Below are 18,271 nucleotides of genomic sequence, written 5' to 3' on the forward strand. Positions count from 1 at the left end.
TCTCCATGTCAGCACACATAGACCTACCTCATTATTTTTAATGGCTGTATAGTACTCCATTGTATGGAGGTACCCTAATTTATTTAACCAGTTCCCCATTGGTGGACATTTGGGTTGTTGCTAGAAGCTTCTCGTTCTATATCCTTGCCCCTTTTCTGCCTTTCCTTCAGCACTGACTCATACATTGAAGTTCTTGATGGTTCCCGAGTCCACCCTGAGACCTATGAGTGGGCCAGGAAGATGGCAGTGGATGCTCTGGAATATGATGAATCAGCTGAGGACGCCAACCCTGCAGGAGCCCTCGAAGAGATCTTGGAAAACCCAGAGCGACTCAAGGACCTGGACCTTGATGCCTTTGCAGAAGAACTGGAGAGGCAGGTGGGTGACAGCGTAGAGGGCTGGCACAGAAATCATCCAAAGTGCCCTGGTTGGGAGGAGACCTGGGCAGCAAGTCTCAAGAAAACCTCTGATACTGTTAACATGGGAAACTCGATTCTCTCTTCTCCCTCCCCAGGCTATACTGGGTTTTTCCAGTGTTCAGTCTACTTATTAAGGAGCCAAGGAAGTCTCAAACTGCTGTGGCTACTACAGGGGGGTTGAGGCAATAGTCAAGTTTCCTTCTAAGCCTTCTCTCCTCCTCTCCAATAGCACAGCTTTGCATGTGTCTATTTCACACATTAGGGTTTTCTGAGGCATTTTTATTCTGGAACATTGCATGATTAAGAGAAGGTTTGAAAACTTCCTGTCATAAATGTTGAAGGGGAAAAAGAGAAGAGAAGCCCTGACAGGGGCCAACTGGCCTATTCTTTTCATTGAAAGCCCCTGTGGCTCCAGTCGGGGAATGGTTGCAAGGTTCTTCCTGATGGGCTTCTTCCGCAGGGCTACGGTGACAAACACATCACCCTGTACGACATCCGGGCGGAGCTGAGCTGCCGGTATAAGGACCTCCGTACAGCCTACCGCTCTCCCAACACAGAGGAAATCTTCAATATGTTAACCAAAGAAACACCAGAGACCTTCTACATTGGTAAATTCTGGGTCTAGTTTTCAGCTGGAGAAGGATATGTAAGGGTGGGGGGTGCATTTACTATATACATTCAAACCAAGCCATGATTCCAGCAGAATGAGGCAGGTCTGTAGGGAGAAAAAACCAGGGGAGCCTGTAAGAAGATTGTAACTATAAAGCCCTGGACTAGGAGTCAAAACTGAGTCCAGGGTCAGACTGTGCCTTTAACCTGCTGCTGCAGGATCTTGAGGGAATCACTCATAGAGGCTTCATGTTCTCCTGTCATCAAATCGGGAAGATTTGCCTTCTCAAGGATGTGAGGGAAATCTGTGGAGATGCTGTAATACAGATGTTCTGTCACTAAAAAGTCAGTGGGAAGGAGTCACCCCTCCAGTTTTCTTAGCCTGTTCCCCATTCTTTTCTTTCCTTCCCTGTCCTCGCCCTTTCCCGCAGGAAAGCTCATCATCTGCAACGTCACTGGCATTGCCCACAGGCGTCCCCAGGGTGAGAGCTATGACCAGGCAATCCGCAATGATGAGACAGGGCTCTGGCAGTGCCCCTTCTGTCAGCAAGACAATTTCCCTGAACTAAGTGAGGTACGTGCTGCCGTGTTACTGTGGTCACTGGAGTTCCTCGATTGAATGTTCTCTATGCCCTAGAAAGGAGTCAAGAATTGGGCTGTTTTAGGTGGTGCTCTTACCAAACAAATACACAAGAGAGGGAAGAGGGCTAGAACACATACAGGTCTAACGTGAAGTCCCTTGGAATGCTGGTCAGAAATCTGTGTGCTTCTTTCTATTCTGGCTCAGCCTTTAACCCGAGTTTCTCATTCTCTGAGGATCTAACTCAGCCAGATTGGAGATACAAAGACGTGCATTTCTTACTTACAGGGGAGGCACGGTGTCCCCGTACATGCTAGTTAGAAGGTATCTATAGGCTGTCTTGAATTTTTTCCATTTTCCACACACATTTTAATTTGTCCCACTTTCTTCTAGACATTATCTGCCTCTCTGATGGTCAGAAGTCATTAAAGCCACCCTGAACGCTTTTTCTGAGTCTTCAAATGTTATCAGGCAGTCTGTGAAAGAGATAATTTCTGAACTTTACCTAATAAAGGAAGCTGGTGGGATTTGTCTAGGTTATAAGAAAGCCAGGGGGCGCCTGGTTCACTGAAATGGGTTGTTCTGCGGAGACTGGCATGTATATTTCTTGTGTCTGAACAAAGTGGGAGAAGGGGCCTCAGTGGCAGCTAGAGAGATGTACAGATTCGATTTAACATGAAGGATTGCTCTGAGGGCCAGTGGTGCCAGCCCCTGACATCATTTATGAGTCAAGGAACATCAAGGATGTTCGGAATCTGTGTCGGTGGGTGGCTGAGTCATTGTGTTTTCAGACCACATTGCCAGGTGTTATGGTAAGAAATTGCAGTGCTCTGGCAGCTCTTTTCTGAACATGTGATCTCCAGAATCTTAATGACCAAGCTCCTCTCCTGATGTACTTTTCAGGTCTGGAACCACTTTGACAGCGGTTCATGCCCAGGCCAGGCCATTGGGGTCAAAACACGGCTAGACAATGGTGTCACCGGCTTCATCCCCACCAAGTTCCTCAGTGACAAAGTGGTAAAGCGGCCGGAGGAGCGAGTGAAGGTAGATGAACGACCGGGCTAAGGCATCTAGCAGGGCTTTCAGCCGCCCAAATTGGGTGCTCCGGAACTTTGGGCAGTGCCCCCCAAAAGTGAGGCTCTGTTCTCAGTGGCTGCTGGTAGGGAGAGAGTGTCAGGAGGATTTATAACTAATTGAAAGAAGCCAGGGTGAGAAGCATGTGAATGAGGAGCAGCTTTTGTTCACTGTCTTTGTGAGATTTCACTGGGTTGCCAGCCCTTCGGGAGAGGGCTCTCTCTTCCTGTGTGGGAAGCTGGGCTTTAGTCTGCAGGCAGGAAGCAGGGCCCAGCATTTCATGCTGTGAAACAGAAAGGCTAAGCTCTCTTTCTGTGCTAGTCTTCTCCTGCCAGCTGCCATCTATTATGCACCCACTAGATACCAGCACTTGACATTTACGTCTGTTGTCTCCAATCTCACAACGTGATGGGGAAGGAAATGGGACCTTCTTTTTCCAGAGAAATTTGAGTGTCTTTTCCAGGATCACCCAGTTAGTTGGTGACATGGCTGGTACCAGATCTGCCAAATGCTCTGGTTCTAAGTGTCATGAACCCCTGAGAACCATGGAGTTAGGAAGGTTGGGGAAAGATCTTCCTGAAAAAGGAAGCTAGGGAGATTTTCGAAAGGAGAGCCATGCCGTGTGACTGGCTCGCGCCGCTGTTTCGAAGAAAGACTCAAGTCAAGGGGAAAGAACAGAAAGCTCTTATATTACCTCCCCTCCAAAAAGGGCAGCCAGACTTTGATTGCACCCCAGGAGCAGTAATTAGGTAACTTTATGGGAGAAGGGGAGAGTGCCAGTGGCAGGGTAGACACAGTCAGCCCCAGTTGGTTTTCCTGCCTAGAATGAGAGGCATCTGTGCAGGGCATGGCCCGTGTTCTGCAGACCAGACTCAGCACTGAACTCCTGATCAGTCACTTGCTAGCTGGCTGGCTTTAGGCAAGTCACTGTCCCGTCTTTCTGCCTGGTCTTTGGTTTTCTCACATGTAAAATGGGGCATCGGGCTAGATCATCTTTGTCCCTTCCAGCTCAAATGTTCTGTGGATCTAGGTGGGAATGACCGTTCACTGCCGCATCATGAAGATTGACATTGAGAAGTTTAGCGCCGACCTTACCTGCCGAACCTCAGACCTCATGGACAGGAACAACGAGTGGAAACTGCCCAAGGACACCTACTATGACTTTGATGCCGAAGCAGCAGACCACAAGCAGGAGGAGGACATGAAACGGAAGCAGCAGCGGACCAGTGAGTGTGGCCACCACCACACCTGTGCAGCCCAGGTCTTGGCAGCCCTCCCTCCACAGGATGCGCTTGCTGATGGCTGTGCCCCGGTGGGAGTGAGTGCTCAGCTCTGAGGTGCTGAAGCCCAGAGACATCATGGATGGAGTCAGTGGCAGGGCTGGAAGCCAGGGTCTTCTCGGGCCACACGTTCTTTGCTAATGCACTGTGACGTTTAAAGGCTCGTTTTCTGAGCACCTTAGGAGCCCAGGTTCACACATCCTTCACATCAGAATCCAGGTCGGTGAGGGTGAAGGAGTCTCAGAATTTGACAGCGGGTCAGAAATGAAGCCACGATTTGTCCCGTGGTTGTGGGCTCCCAGTCCCCTCACCTGATCTGTTGTTCTTTCCTGCCCTCCTCAGCATACATCAAGCGAGTGATCGCACACCCATCCTTCCATAATATAAACTTCAAGCAAGCAGAAAAGATGATGGAGACCATGGACCAGGGTGACGTGATCATCCGCCCAAGTAGCAAGGGTGAAAATCACCTGACCGTAACCTGGAAGGTCAGCGATGGCATCTACCAACACGTGGATGTGCGGGAAGAAGGCAAGGAAAATGCCTTCAGCCTGGGAGCCACCCTGTGGATCAACAGTGAGGTGAGAGCCAGCTCCTGCCCACTTCCCATCCCCTGTCCTGCTTCCAGAAACAAGCCATTTCTGGCTACTTTCAGCTGACGTTAGTGACTTCTGTGCATTGTATGTATTTTAGCTGCACAGAGCAACAGAACAGGAGGTTGATTATGAGATGAGTCATTTGATGATAATTTTTATATATTTTGCTCCTTTTTCTGTGTCCTCTAAATTTTAAAATAGGCTACCTAGAGAGCGCCAGCGGAGGAAAAGGAGAAAATACACGTGCAGAAGCAAATGATCACGCATGCACACACACACGTGTTTCCCTTTTTTGTTTTCAGTAGAGAAAAATTTTACGAAGCTCCCTGTTGTTCCCAAGCAGCAGGGGAGAATCGAAGTTACGGTTTAAAGGATTTTGAGCCTTGTAAGCTGATAGATCTGGGCACGACTCAAACAGCTGGATCAATGGAGGGGACTTTGCAGTGGAGTGAGGCCACAGCAGGGCTGGGAAGTCCATGTCCTCCCATGGGTTCTCTTCTGAGTGGATTGGATGAAGGGCCAGGAGTCTCAACTGGCAATGTGACCCGTGGGGCCTTTACCATCTCCCCACAGGAATTTGAAGACTTGGATGAGATTGTTGCTCGCTATGTACAGCCCATGGCGTCCTTTGCCCGGGACCTCCTGAACCACAAGTATTATCAGGACTGCAGTGGTGGTGACCGTAAGGTGAGCCCAGGGCTCTTCAAGGCGTGACCTCTCCCGGTCACTTCAGTATGTCTGGTTTCCCTTCAGTGTAGGGGATGTTCTACTGGTGAAAGAGGGGTGCCTTGTGTGTGTACCAGACATTGTGTACCAAGCATGCTGCTATCCCAACCTCTCCCTCTCGTTCTACCCCCAGAAATTAGAGGAGCTTCTCATCAAAACTAAGAAGGAGAAGCCCACTTTCATCCCTTATTTCATCTGTGCCTGCAAGGAACTGCCCGGCAAGTTCCTACTGGGATACCAGCCCCGGGGTAAACCCAGGTGAGTACTGGTGCTGAGAAGGTGCTGCCGCTGGGGTCCGCAGATAGGCTAGCAGGGGAGTTAGCCCCGGAGCAGTCCTCTGTCTGGTTCTGCCTGACTGTCTTTCCCCTCTTAACCTGTTTAGACCAGCAGTGGAGGTTGGAGTTGGGGATAGAGGGTGATGATTTAGAGGCAAAAGGGCAAAGATTTGGTAAGAAAGATACTTTCCTCAGCCCTGTGAGAGAAAGTTTCCTTCACCTCTTCTCTCTCGCAAGGAGTGATGGAAATGACCAGCCTCTCCCCACCTGACTGGCAGAGATGGGGGCCAGGACACAGGTCTCTCCTTTTCCCTCTGCTTTGCGCTGGCCAGGGCGGTGAGCACATGGCGGCTCATGGTCGCCGTAGTGTGCTAAAGAACTGCCTGCACTGAAGCGTTGGGTCAGAAGAGCTTCTCCTCCTCCTACCATTGACTCCCCTCTCCTTCCTTCTACATATTCCTTTGTCTGGGTCCCTTTAGAGCTCACTCTGAACCAAAGTCCCTTTTTTTCCTTTTTTCTTTTCTTTTTTTGGATCTGCTTTCTTTTTGTCTATTACCCAGACTGATCATTCTACCAGCCTTCTCTGTGCCCCGATCCTCCCTTCGGCCCTTGGCCAAGGCCAGTGCATTTCTGCTCTTGTCTGCCTCTTGCCTGCACATGATAAACAGTATAGACTGTAGGTAGGGACTCAGTGGCTGGTGACAAACTCCAGACTCTAGACCCTACACCATCTTGGGCACATGTGGAATATTGTTGTCGTTCCTGAGAAGCCATTTCTGACTCAGCTTCCAGAGGATGGCAGCCAGGGCTCTTGGCTGGACACTGTCCCATGAGAAACAGTTGAACAAACAAGGGACCTTTAAACAAAGGGGTAGAGGCACCATGATAACTTTCCATAGGAAGGCATGCAGACTCCTTGTGTTGCCAAACTAACGACACTTGAGTGTCATTAGATTTAGGAAGCAGGGTTCAACTTAATATATAAATGAGAACTTGGTGCTTTTGTAATTGTCTGTTGGTAATTGACAGTTACCCTTAATCGAACAAAACCGTAATTTAGGCACCATGCTAAGTGCATCCTGTGCACCGTCTCATTTATTCCTCACACTCAATTCTAAAGGTTTAAGGGTTGTTACTCTCATTTTCAAATGAAGCTGAGATTCGGGTTTAGTAACTTCACATAAAGTCATCTAGGTGGCGAGTGACAGAGCCCATCCTCACGTACTCCCTGCACCGCAGTGTTGAGTAAGGTCAGACTCACCACCTGAACAGGGGTGCTTCCAGATTCCAGTTCATGGGGAATTGTTTTTGCTGCCCTGGGAGGCCCCTCCAACCCTGACACTGTGACCTCAGTCTTACCCTCACCTGCATGTGCTGCCATCATCCTGCAGCCCAGGATGGTGGCAGGATGGTGGGCCAGCCCCCTGCAGGCCATCCTCTGGCGGCCTGTACCTAGCACACCAGGGGCTGCTGACTCCTGGCCTTGACCATGCTCACCTCCTCAGAGTGCGGCCTCCTTTGACAGAGTCGGGGCTCTTTCATCTCTCCTTTCCGCCCCCCAGCACCCAGCTTGGCTTCTTCACATGGTAGAGATCGGTTCTGGCCCCTCTCTCAGGGCTGGCCCCAAGTGGTGTCTGACGCATGTTTCTTTCCAAAATCCCAGGATAGAATATGTAACAGTGACTCCCGAAGGATTCCGGTACCGGGGCCAAATCTTCCCTACTGTGAATGGACTTTTCAGATGGTTTAAGGATCACTACCAGGATCCTGTCCCGGGTGAGTTCTGCGCTCTGGGGTGTGCTTAAAGGGACAGCTAGGCCCTGAATCTGGATGCTCACTTGCCACCTATGGAAGGGGCAAGGCCTGAGCTGTCACCGCAGCTGCCTCACTCCTGCTCCAGCCTCCTGGCATCTACTTTGCCGACACAGCTTCCCTTCTCTCCACCCACCTCAGACCTCCTCTAGCCCCCTACGTTGTGAAACCAGAAATAGGTTTCTGGAGGGACGTAACTAACTTGGGCCGTTTCCTACAGGCATCACCCCCAGTAGCAGCAGCAGGACCCGGACACCCGCTTCTATCAACGCCACCCCAGCCAACATCAACCTTGCGGGTGAGGAGCTCATGTCTGGGACTGGGAGCTGGAGGGATGGCACCAGAAGGACTTTGACCTCTGATGTGCCCATCCCCCACCTCTGTGTGCTTACAGATCTGACACGAGCTGTGAATGCCCTGCCCCAGAACATGACCTCACAGATGTTCAGTGCCATTGCGGCCGTGACAGGCCAAGGACAGAACCCTAACGCCACCCCAGCCCAGTGGGCCTCCAGCCAGTATGGCTATGGCGGCAGCGGAGGGGGCAGCAGCGCTTACCACGTACGTGGCTTGGGGACGAGGCTCCCTGCAGGGGATGGAGAAGACTGAACGGGAATGATCATCCGTTCCCGATCCTCCTTTACTGACCCGTTTCCATAGACTGGCCTCTGGCAGCGCCCACCACAGGGGGCTTCAGACATATAGATGGGGTCGCCACAGCCGTAGGAACTGTCTCCAACCCACGGTCCTTTGCCCTGGGCCCACGTGAGGGTAAAGGGAGTAAGGTCTGATTTTTCCATGGTCCTTTGGGATCTTTGGAACCCTCAAGTGGCCGGGACTGAGGGTTGTTGTGCCAGGTCCCATCCTGCTGGCCTCTCTCTGCTGCTTGGGACCACATACTGCTCAAGAGATGTTGGTCAGCTGGAAAGCTCTGGGCCGAGCCCCAGCTTTCAGCTTGCCGGAAGTTCATAGCAAGGCCGAATAAGCCCCAAGCCCATCCCCATTTGACCGTTCTCCTTTCTCCAGGTGTTCCCAACGCCAGCCCAGCAGCCAGTGGCCACACCGCTCATGACCCCCAGCTACTCGTACACAACCCCCAGCCAGCCCATCACCACACCACAGTACCACCAGCTCCAGGCCAGCACCACCCCCCAGGCGGCCCAGGCCCAGCCCCAGCCCTCTTCCAGCTCTCGGCAACGGCAGCAGCAGCCAAAGTAAGTATGTGGTCCGTGGCACAGGGCAGGCTACTAGGGGCAGGTGTCGCCAGCCTCCAGCGGGCTCAGTGTAGGCAGGGGCCTTGGACCTCATGAGAGCCGTGACCCAGGCGATAGCCCGGGATGACTGCTTTCTGGGAGAAGACAGAAGAGAGCCACGGGGCAGCCAGCAACAGCTGCTTTCTGTAAGGACAGGTGAGGGAAGGCTTCCTTCTAGCGAGCTCCCGGAGGGTCCTGATCTCAGAGGCCCCTTCTTCCCGTTTCCAGGTCCAACAGCCACGCCGCCATCGACTGGGGGAAGATGGCAGAGCAGTGGCTCCAGGAGAAGGAAGCCGAGCGGCGGAAACAGAAGCAGCGGCTGACGCCCCGGCCCTCCCCCAGCCCCATGATCGAAAGCACCCCCATGTCCATTGCCGGCGATGCTACCCCGCTCCTGGATGAGATGGATCGGTAGGGGGCCCGCTCCTAGGACTCTGGTTACCTCTGAGGCTGGGAGAGGCCCAGCCGCCCACTGCCTCACTCCCTGCCCCTCTTTTTCTGTCCATAAAGTGGCGTGAGTTGACATTCTCTTTGGTGGTCAGCCTGGATGGGTGACAAGCTGGACGGCCTTGCGAATTTGAGCTCAGTGTACGCTAGGCAACAATTCTCCCACTCCAGGCCCTCACCGACCACCTGTCCCGGGACCAGGCTGGGAGGGGAGTGTGGCGGGGAGGAAGAAGAGGAAGACGAGAATGAGAGTGGAACAGTTTTGTATTCTGCTCCCTACAAGCCATTTTGAGCTTCTGCCCTCACCTGACTCTGGGCTGTGACCCTGGGGCATCAAGCTCAGCACATGAGTCTCCCCCAGCTCTTGAGGGGAGAGGAATGCTATTTATTCAGTTTGGGGCAGGAGGGAGAGGAGGGAAAGTATTTCTGGCCCTGATGCCGACAGCTTGGGTGGCTAGCAAAGCAGAATTGCAGGGGACCTGGGGGAGCAGTGCTAACCTGCCCCGCCCCCGCCTGGCCGCCTTCACCCACCTGCTGCTGCCTCCGCTTCCTGCCTGTCATTTGAATAAACAGTGTTTCTACAGAGCACTTGGCAAAGCCTCTCTCTCCAACACTCCGGCTCTTGAAGGGTGGCTTTCAGAGCAGTGTGTGGAGCTCTGGGGGCTCCCCCTGACTCCTTCCAGGCCATCAGAGAGACCGTGACTCTGAACAGCAAGCAGCTTCTGTATCTGACTGCCTGGGGTCATGTACCTGCTCCGCTCCCCAGCCCTGTGCCTGTTGTCTCTGTAAAATGGAGTGATTGATACCTGCCTCGTCCGGGCAGCTGCCAGGACCGAGAGAGGACGTGTGCGCGCTCAGCCCGGGGCCTAGGACCTCGTGAGGCCCCAGGACCCGTTAGGTGCTGTTACTACACTCGCACACAGCCCACCATCTGCGCCCGCTAGCTTCCTCTGGCACAGTGAAGAGGGGCTGCGTGTAAATTTCGGTTTCTCGAGCCCCTGCACCTCTTCCCCGGCTCTTTTTGCCAGCTAGGCCTTGGTCTGTGGTAGTAGAGCACCTCTACACAAGCACGGCTGCCCCAGGATGGGCCCCATGCTCGCCTGCTCCCACACACGCCCTGGAAAAGGAAGTGCCGGGCTGTTGCAGGGGAGGCCAGTCCCCCCTCTTACCAGCTTGGTCCAGCCAGCCCCCTGGCCCTGGCCCCTTCCCCCAGCCTGACTGCCTCGTTGTGTTCTAGACTCCTGGTATGCCGTGTTTCTTCAGAAGGGCCTCGCCTCACAGCTTTGCAAGTTGGTGCTGGGAAAGTGAGGCTTTCCCTCTCCCTTTCCTCTGCTTGGGGCTCAGCAGAGAAATCAGGAAAGGTCACTACTGCGCAAACTTAATGAGCCTCCTGTCTGGACTTCATCCTGTCATTCAAGATCTCTTTGGCTGTTGACAAGAGTTGGGAGGGAAAGGCTGCTCTTCTGCCAGAAACTCGGTTCCATTCCCTTCAGCACAGAGGTCTGGAAGGGCCTAGCAGGAGTGGGGACACAGCAGCTGGGAAGATCATGTTCCCTTCGGTGCCACCAGCATCTTCCTCAAGGCCACTTAGAGGAGGGAGAGGCCAGGCACAGTGGCACAGAGTGGGTTAAAAGGTTCGATTTATTAGGGGTGTCACTGCAGACAGCACTGCCTGTCCCTGAGTGGATTGCACACAGACCAGTCTCCCAGGAGATGGGCAGCCTCCTTCCCACCCCACCCAGATGTGCTCCTCTCCTGCCCCGAGCCTAGGATGTTACAGAGAAACAGGCCGTGTCCCCCTCTGTCCTCCCTCCTACGTTCCCATGGACTCCCTCCTGAAAGGCAGATTACCCTTCAGAAACCCCTGCAGCCCCCTGGCCCCTTGGCTCCAGCTATGCCCAGAGCCCACCCCCTTACCCACCCACCCCCAGCCCCAGGGACAGGCTGGAGGGAGAGAGAACAGCAGCAGGGGGTCAGCTACAGGCCTGACGCATTTATTCTTCACCCTGGATGCCCTGGCCTCAACTGAGATTGGGGTTTGATGCTGGGGGAGATTTCCTCTTGACCTTCTTGACTGGTGAGGTCTTGGCCCCAGGTTTCTTAGTCTGGACCGTGTTCTCTCTCTTCCTGGGTGACGAAGACTCCACAATATCCTCGCTGGAGGGCTCCTCCCGCCTGGGGTCATTGTAACTGTCCTCACTCTCCAGGTCTTCCCGGCTGTCTGGGCTGGACTCGGACATCCTGGTCAACTCTCTTGGGCTTACTGATCGGCTGAAGTCTGGAGGTGAAGATTCCAATTTCACCGGGCTTTTCTTCTTAATCAACTTGCCCTTCTTGACTTTTTTCTTCGGCTTTACCTTCTCATCCGTCTCCTCTTCCTTGACTTTCTCTTTTTCTTTTTTCTTCTTCACCTTCTTGATCACCTTGTTGCCCTGGGACTTTCCCGTGGGGCTCTCGGAGCGCCAGATCGTGATGGGAGCTGCTGAGTCCGGGGTACCTGGGACTGCGCCCAGGCCTGTGTCAGCGGGTGCAGGGGTGGCGGGCCCCACTTGGGTCGGGATGGGAGGCTTGCTTTCCTCCTCCTCCTCCTCCTCTTCATTCAGGTCGTCTGCCACATAGTCATGGTGGACTGGATGGTGGATCACTGCCACAGAGACAGGCCTATAGCTTTTGCACCTGGGGGGGAGGGGGACAGGGAGAGAGGATTGACAGAGAGTGGGGGGGCCGGTGCCCCTTAGTGCCGCCCCTGTCAGCCTGCCAGCACTCACCAGCCATACCAGAACCGCTCCACACACTCTTCCTCTGGGATGAGCTCAAAGCAAGGGGATTGGATGATGTTAAAACATGTTGAGCCCTCATCTCGGGAGCAGGTTGGGCCCACATCTCGGGAGTTGTCGCTATTTGTCTTCTCTGAGCAGTCCTTCAGCCTGCCACACAGAGGACTCAGCCTGGCTCCCATGCCTCCGTGACTCCCCCCGGGACCCAGAGCGAGAAGCCTGGGGGACAGCTGGCCTCTGCTGGACTCAGCCCAGGCTGCCAAAAGACCTCCTCCCCATGGCTCTGGAGCAGAGCCAGGTTTACAAAGCTGGGGCCAGGCTAGCAGTGCCAGGTCAAAGCTGAAGGGGGAACCACAGGGAAATCATGGGCCTAGCTCTGCCCAGCAGTCTCTTCTGGGCTGCGGGTCTCCCAAGAAGGAGGGCCCTTACCTAGAATCACAGTCACAGTGGCTGGCGGAGTGCAGGTGCAGGTTGTGGTGGCCATAGTCCGAGGTGAAGGGGTGGATGATGTGCCCAGTACACTGCTTGTGTTTCCAGCAGCACCTGTCCGGGTCCTTGAATTCACCTGGGGTGGTGACAGCGGCACACCTCTGGGTCTCCCCTCCCATAGCTCAATCTAAAGGCTTCGCCAGATTCAGCTGCTGCCACCCACCCTCCCCTTCCCCGGCAGCTTTCTACTTCAGAGTGGTAACCACCCCGTAGGAACCCAGTACTCCCCTTTCCCCTCAGGTCCCCTGCACAAATCCTCCCCCACAGACTCCCAGGAAAATGTCTCAGCGAGTCCCCTTTGCTGCTCCATGACACCTGCCTCTTCCACTCCCCGCCTCCTGCTGAACCTGCTGGGGCCCTCCACAGGCTGCCTGGTATGGGGCGCTACGGCGGCCTTATCCCTCCAGACAGGCAGGGAGAACTCAGCCTTTACCCAGCCTCTACGATGGTGGACCTGGGACAAGACCTCACGCTGGCCACACCCCAGGAGGTAACTCAGGCTGGGGGTGTGTTAGTCCAGTGGCCTTGAAAGTACTTGAGAGATGAGGGGACAGCAGCTTGGTATGAGCTTTGCCCCACATTCCTCCTCCCTTCCCCCCACCAGGCCGTGAGGGCCCCGGGTCCCCCATCCACCCCTGACCCACTTGGTGGCCTCCCTTTCTGCTTCTCTGCCCATGCCCCCTTTCCATCCTGGGGGGAATAAGACATTCGAGGCCGGATCTTGGGTCACCACCACCACCACCTTCTTCAGCACTGCTGAACTGGGGACAAGGGGCAGCAGAGTGGCACGTGCCCTGTACTTGACATCAGACCGGCCTGAGTACAAGTCTTGGCTCTGTCACTTACTAGCTGCGCGTCCCAGGGCAAGTTACTTCTCTGCGCCTTCATTTCCTTATCCATAAAATGGGGATGGCGGTAATACATATTTTGCAGGATTGTTGAGAGGGCTCAGTTCATATACGTCAAAGAAATCTGTGCACATAAAGTGCTAGGCCAAAGATAAGGGTGATTGTGGCCTCGGGGAATGGGCCCTCCCAGCCTGGGCCTGGCAGGAGTAGGGGATGGGCTGGGGCTGGGGCAGCTGGGTAACCCGTTCAGGACCAAACACTTCCCTCCCTCCTGCCTGCCACCAAGTGTCAAGTTTTCCCAAGTGAGAGGGGTGGGGAACCCTGGACCCACCTTCAGAGGAGAAGGTAGATGCATTGGTGCTAGATGGCACACCAGCCAGCCGATGTCCTCTCTCCCAGCCGGGTAACCTGTTTACGTCTGAGAGAGTACAGAGTGGCGGCGGCGGCAGCCCCCTCCCCATGCCATCCATGCCTCAAACAGTCCCTGACAAGCTCTGCCCGTGCCCTGGAGATGCGGGAAATTAAAAAAAAACCAACCCAACAGCCCCTGTTCTCAGGGAGAGGAGAGGGACACAGAGGACGAACAGTTCAGGGCGGCGGCACGATGCAGATACTGATGGGAAAGGAGGTGGGAGGAAGGCCTGTGGGAGCAGAGAACAAGAGAGGCAGGGCTGGGGGTGGGGGGTGATGAGGAAGACTTCCTGGAAGAAGCATAACAGGAGCGGAGTCTGGAGTAACGAATGGGAGTGAGCCAGAGCCTAGGCAAGGAGGGACAATTCCAGGAATTCCCAGGGCATGTGGAGGCTGGTCAGACAGTGTCCCTCGGCTGGGGCCACAGCTCCATCAGCAACCAAGGCAGAATCTGCCACTTGCCTTGCTTTCCCCCAATTAGCTTTGTCCTTTAAGGCATCAGAGCTGAGTCCTGCTCCTTGAGCTGATTGCTTGGGGGACTTTAGCAGGGCCTTCAGTGGCACTTGGTCATCTTTCTACAGGTCCCTGGTCAGCTCCTTCTATTTTCCACAGCTCAGTAAGTACCCAAAATGTATTGAATGAATGAATGAATGAATGAATGAATGAATGAAACTTGCAGCACCTTCCTGGAAGTTCCTGCCCTGCTGCTGTTCCTCTCAGCTCATTGCACCAGCATTACCTGAGGCTGCTCCCACCCTCATCAACTCTCCTCCAGCCTGGGGAAGTACCCCTCCACCTTCCTCCTGCCCAAAGCACCTGAATTCTAGGTCTCAGCCAGAATTTTTACCTCTTCACTGTTTTTGTTTTTTTCCTACAGGCAATGAATATCTTTAAACAAAACACTCTATAAACCCCGTTTCTCCCTCTGCATATACCACTGCATATCCCACCTCTCTTCCTTTTCAATCCAGATTTATTCACTCCTTCATTTAACAGACATATTAGCTTCACTAGGCACCAGTGAAGGAGGCCCAGTCCCTATCTTCAGAGAGTTCAGAGTCTCCACCTCTCTTCCAGGCCAGCCACATACAACATGGCAGCTACTGGGCCCTTCTATCAAAAAAGCCCAGGCATAGGCCACCAACGATTTCCTTTTTTTTTTTCTTTTTTTAATGATTTTTTTAAGATTTTACTTATTTTTTTAAAGTAATCTCTATGTCCAACGTGGGGCTCAAACTCACAACCCCGAGATCAAGAGTCCCATGTTCTATAGACTGAGCCAGCCAGGTGCCCCCCCCGCCAACGATTTCCTAATAGTTAAACCCAGTGGCCTTCTTTTTGTCTCATCTCACCTGACACTGTTGACCAATCAATCTCTTTTCTCCTGCAAACTGTTCTTCTGACTCCCATGACAGGCCTCTCTCATCTCATCTGCCTTCCTTCTCTGACTAGCTGTTTAGTTCTTTCCTGACTTCTTTGCGGTTTCCTTTTCCTCTGCTGTACCCCTAAAATTGGTGATTACCAGGGTTCTGTGTTTGGCCTCCTTCTCAAAGACTCTACAGCCTTCTCTTGGATAATGTCATCTTCTTACATGGTTTCAACATCCACCAAAAAATGACAAAAATCAGGGTCTCCAATCCAGACTGCTTTCCTGAGCACCATCAATATCCTTGGACTTTCCCAAAACATCTTAGACCAGCATGTCCCACACAAGCCTATCATCTTCTCCTCACCCTCCATAAACCATCTCCTCTTGTCTCTTCCAATTCAGAGAGGAACACACACCTCACCTAGAAATCTAGGGATCATTCTTTCCTTCACCTCTACACCAACTTGATGACCAAGTCTTGCCATGTCTACCTGCCCCCCACATCTGCCTCTCTCTTGGTTCAGACCTCCATTATCCCTAAGACCGCTGCAGGAGCCTCCTACCTGGCCTCCCTGCCTTCTCTTTCACTACCCTCATGTAGTCTTCACAATGCAGCCAAACTGAGTTTTCTAGAATACCAAGTGGTCTACCACGTTCCTCCTGTTCAATAGCCATCCACTGCCTTCAGGATGAAGTGAAACTCCTTATCATGATATAACTGACCCCCCAGAACCCAGGCCCTGGTTCCTTCCTCAGTTATAAGTTTCTCCCACGCATTCATCCTTCTTCCCAACCCTCGCATCTCCATTCCTTCTCTCCTGCCTCTCCCTCCCCAGAAATACCTGTTCATCTTGGAAAGAACAATGCTATCTACCCAAGTAGAATTGGTCACACATGTCTTGTGCCCCTCTACCCTGCTGTGGTACTTCATGCACTTACTCTATGGCAACATGTGACCAAGGCCCATATTTTATCTGCCTCTGTATCTGCAAGTCCTGGGACATGAAAAGTGCCCAGTAAATGTTGGTTGATTGAACGACTACATGAGTAGAATAAAACAAACCCTCTACTGGCACCACAAAGAAGCTATAGCATTAGAGATTCTGCCCAGGGTTCAAAGCAGAAGACTTTTCTAGAAGAAGAAAATTGACCCAGGATGAGCATCTTCCCAACATTAGGCACTGTGCTGGGCTTTTAAAATATGCCTTTGATTCGAAATCCTCACCACAATCCATTCTATCGATGGGGACTCAGAGACTCAGGATAAAAAACCTGTCCAAAGACACAAGTTAATGGGGCACCTGGGTGGCTCAGTCGTTAAGCGTCTGCCTTTGGCTCAGGTCATGATCCCAGGGTCCTGGGATCGAGTCCCACATCGGGCTCCCTCCTCGGGGGGAGGCCTGCTTCTCCCTCTCCCTCTCCCACTCCCGCTGCTTGTGTTCCTGCTCTCGCTATCTCTGTCTCTGTCAAATAAATAAATAAAATCTTAAAAAAAAAAAAAAGAAACAAAGACACAAGTTAATAGATGGTAGAGGTGGGAGTCAAACCCAATCTTCCTGGCTCTGTATGAGCTGTTCTTGTGCTCTTTCAGCCCTATCTACTTGGGGTTCCTATCCAAAACCCAACCTGCTGTCACTTCCCTACTGCACCTGCTTTTCAGCTCCAACACAGCCAATTCTTCATCCTCTGGTTTGACTCAATCCTGACTTCACAACCTCCCAGATCCAGCCTGGACCCTGAGGGTCAGGATTCAGACTCTACTTTATCTGACTCCACTGTTCTTGCTCTCTCCGGAGTCACTGTGAACGCGGCTTGTAGACAGAGTCCGCTGATTAACTCCTCCCCAACCCCCAAGAAGCCCTAACAATCGTAACTCTGTTTGCCAAGGGGTGGGGTTTAGTAACTCTCCTCAGATCTGAGGCAGGCAATCTGCTCTCTAGTTTCACAGGCAGGAGAGCTCCTACTGGAACAGCAGTGCCGCAGCGCTCCTGCAGCCGAAGTAATTGTGGCCGGACACAGGCGGACTTCATAATGAAACGAGGAGTGACAGCTCGAAAGGAAGAGGGAGGCTGGTGGTCTTTTTCTTGGAGGGGCATTTAACCAGGCGCAGGGGCCTAACTCAAAACTCACAGGTGATGCTCATTTGTACAGAATCCTCCCAGTCCTGCGGGCTGAGGAGCTCCCCCCGCCCTTGTGGCACAGGTGGCGGGCTTCCAGGTTGGGCACCAAAGCAGATGAATGGGGGAGGAAGGGAGGGGAAAGGGAGAAAGGAAGGGAAGTAGGGAGAAGGAGGGAGCTAGGCAGTGCAGTGTGCTCGCGTCTCCTGGGAAATGCCGTTCTCGCCCCGCCCACACATGGCGGTGATTGTGATGTCACGCGTGGAACCTCCAGACTCCTTCCTCCCCTCAGAGTCAGTGGAACCGCCCTCCCCAGCCTAGCGACTGGGTGGGTGCTGGACCAGGCGCTCCAGCCAGGCCCCGCGTTTCTTAGGCGGCGGTCGGGGCTCCGGAGGCAACACGGCAACGCCTTCCAGCCCTACAAACTAGGGGTTGGCAGCTCCGGCTCCAGTCGGACTGGCTCATCCGAACCCGCAGGCACTCTGCAGGGCCTCAGTCCTCAATCATTGGTCCACGGCTCGGCGTGAGCCCGCCCCCAGGCCCTAACTCCGCCCCAGTCCAGCCCCTGGCCCCGCCTCCCTCGCCTGGCTCTTCCCAGTTCTAAACCCTCCTTGGGTGCCACGCCCCCAGATCGAAACCCACCCCCAAACTCCTGCCCCGCCCCCTCTTTACCAGTGCTGCTCTCATCCCAGAGGCTGGCATTGTCCTCAGTCTTTTCCTTAGTCCACCTTTCAATCCTCAGTGTCGTCCTGACCCACATCGCTCTCAGCCCAGTTCTCGTCTCTACAAGACTCTTCCTCGCAGAAGTCCAATCCTGAACCTCAGCTTGGTCGAGCCAACCGTAAACCCCAATCTCAGCTTCGCCGCAATCCAGCCTTTAACTCCGCCTCATGCTTGCCCAATCCCTCCCTCCACCCTCCCCTGGCTCTGCGTTGTCTTAGCCCAAATCTAAGCTTCAGCCGCGCTCTTCATCCGGGGCCTCCCAGCTCCTTCCAGGCCCCTCTTTGTCCCACCTTTAACCTTAGTACCACCTCTTTATTTCAGGCCTAAACCTTAGCTCGGCCGCTCAGGCCCAGCCCTCAGTGCCATCCCTAGTTTCTCTCCAGACCTACTCCCAGCTCTTAGTCCTACCCCCAGACTTTAGCCCCGCCCCTACCCCCGTTCTTAGCCCCGCCCCAGCCATTCTCTC

The 18,271-nt window shown here is 53.6% G+C and overlaps 2 protein-coding genes across 9 annotated transcripts in view; one reads left to right on the forward strand and one right to left on the reverse strand.

The window, feature by feature from the left end:
- The window catches only part of SUPT6H (SPT6 homolog, histone chaperone and transcription elongation factor), a 32,395-nt gene extending 22,739 nt beyond the window's left edge, over positions 1-9,656 (forward strand). For both annotated transcript variants that reach the window (XM_032428675.1, XM_032428676.1), the window contains exons 25-37: positions 171-378; positions 880-1,027; positions 1,460-1,602; positions 2,512-2,652; positions 3,713-3,908; positions 4,305-4,543; positions 5,132-5,245; positions 5,418-5,542; positions 7,223-7,335; positions 7,592-7,669; positions 7,766-7,932; positions 8,398-8,585; positions 8,853-9,656. In XM_032428675.1, the coding sequence (XP_032284566.1) occupies positions 171-378; positions 880-1,027; positions 1,460-1,602; positions 2,512-2,652; positions 3,713-3,908; positions 4,305-4,543; positions 5,132-5,245; positions 5,418-5,542; positions 7,223-7,335; positions 7,592-7,669; positions 7,766-7,932; positions 8,398-8,585; positions 8,853-9,039 (2,047 nt within the window). In that variant the 3' untranslated portion in view covers positions 9,040-9,656. The remainder of the gene's footprint in view (positions 1-170; positions 379-879; positions 1,028-1,459; positions 1,603-2,511; positions 2,653-3,712; positions 3,909-4,304; positions 4,544-5,131; positions 5,246-5,417; positions 5,543-7,222; positions 7,336-7,591; positions 7,670-7,765; positions 7,933-8,397; positions 8,586-8,852) is intronic.
- A 333-nt stretch (positions 9,657-9,989) lies between these two features.
- PROCA1 (protein interacting with cyclin A1) lies at positions 9,990-18,194 on the reverse strand. Of its 7 annotated transcripts, none has more exons than XM_032429291.1 (5): positions 17,755-18,194; positions 13,517-13,603; positions 12,278-12,413; positions 11,840-11,998; positions 9,990-11,747 (listed from the first exon to the last, which is right to left on the reverse strand). In XM_032429291.1, the coding sequence occupies exons 1-5, from the start codon at positions 17,840-17,842 to the stop codon at positions 11,093-11,095; spliced, it is 1,125 nt and encodes a 374-aa protein (XP_032285182.1). In that variant the 5' UTR covers positions 17,843-18,194; the 3' UTR covers positions 9,990-11,092. The 7 variants fall into 7 exon arrangements, with proteins under 7 accessions (XP_032285182.1, XP_032285184.1, XP_032285178.1 ...); XM_032429293.1 differs by lacking the exon at positions 17,755-18,194 and adding an exon at positions 17,096-17,448; XM_032429287.1 differs by lacking the exon at positions 11,840-11,998.
- Positions 18,195-18,271: the final 77 nt, after the last annotated feature.

Source organism: Phoca vitulina, unplaced genomic scaffold (genome assembly GCF_004348235.1).
Source record: "Phoca vitulina isolate PV1807 unplaced genomic scaffold, GSC_HSeal_1.0 scaffold40, whole genome shotgun sequence".
Taxonomy (NCBI): Eukaryota; Metazoa; Chordata; class Mammalia; order Carnivora; family Phocidae; genus Phoca; species Phoca vitulina.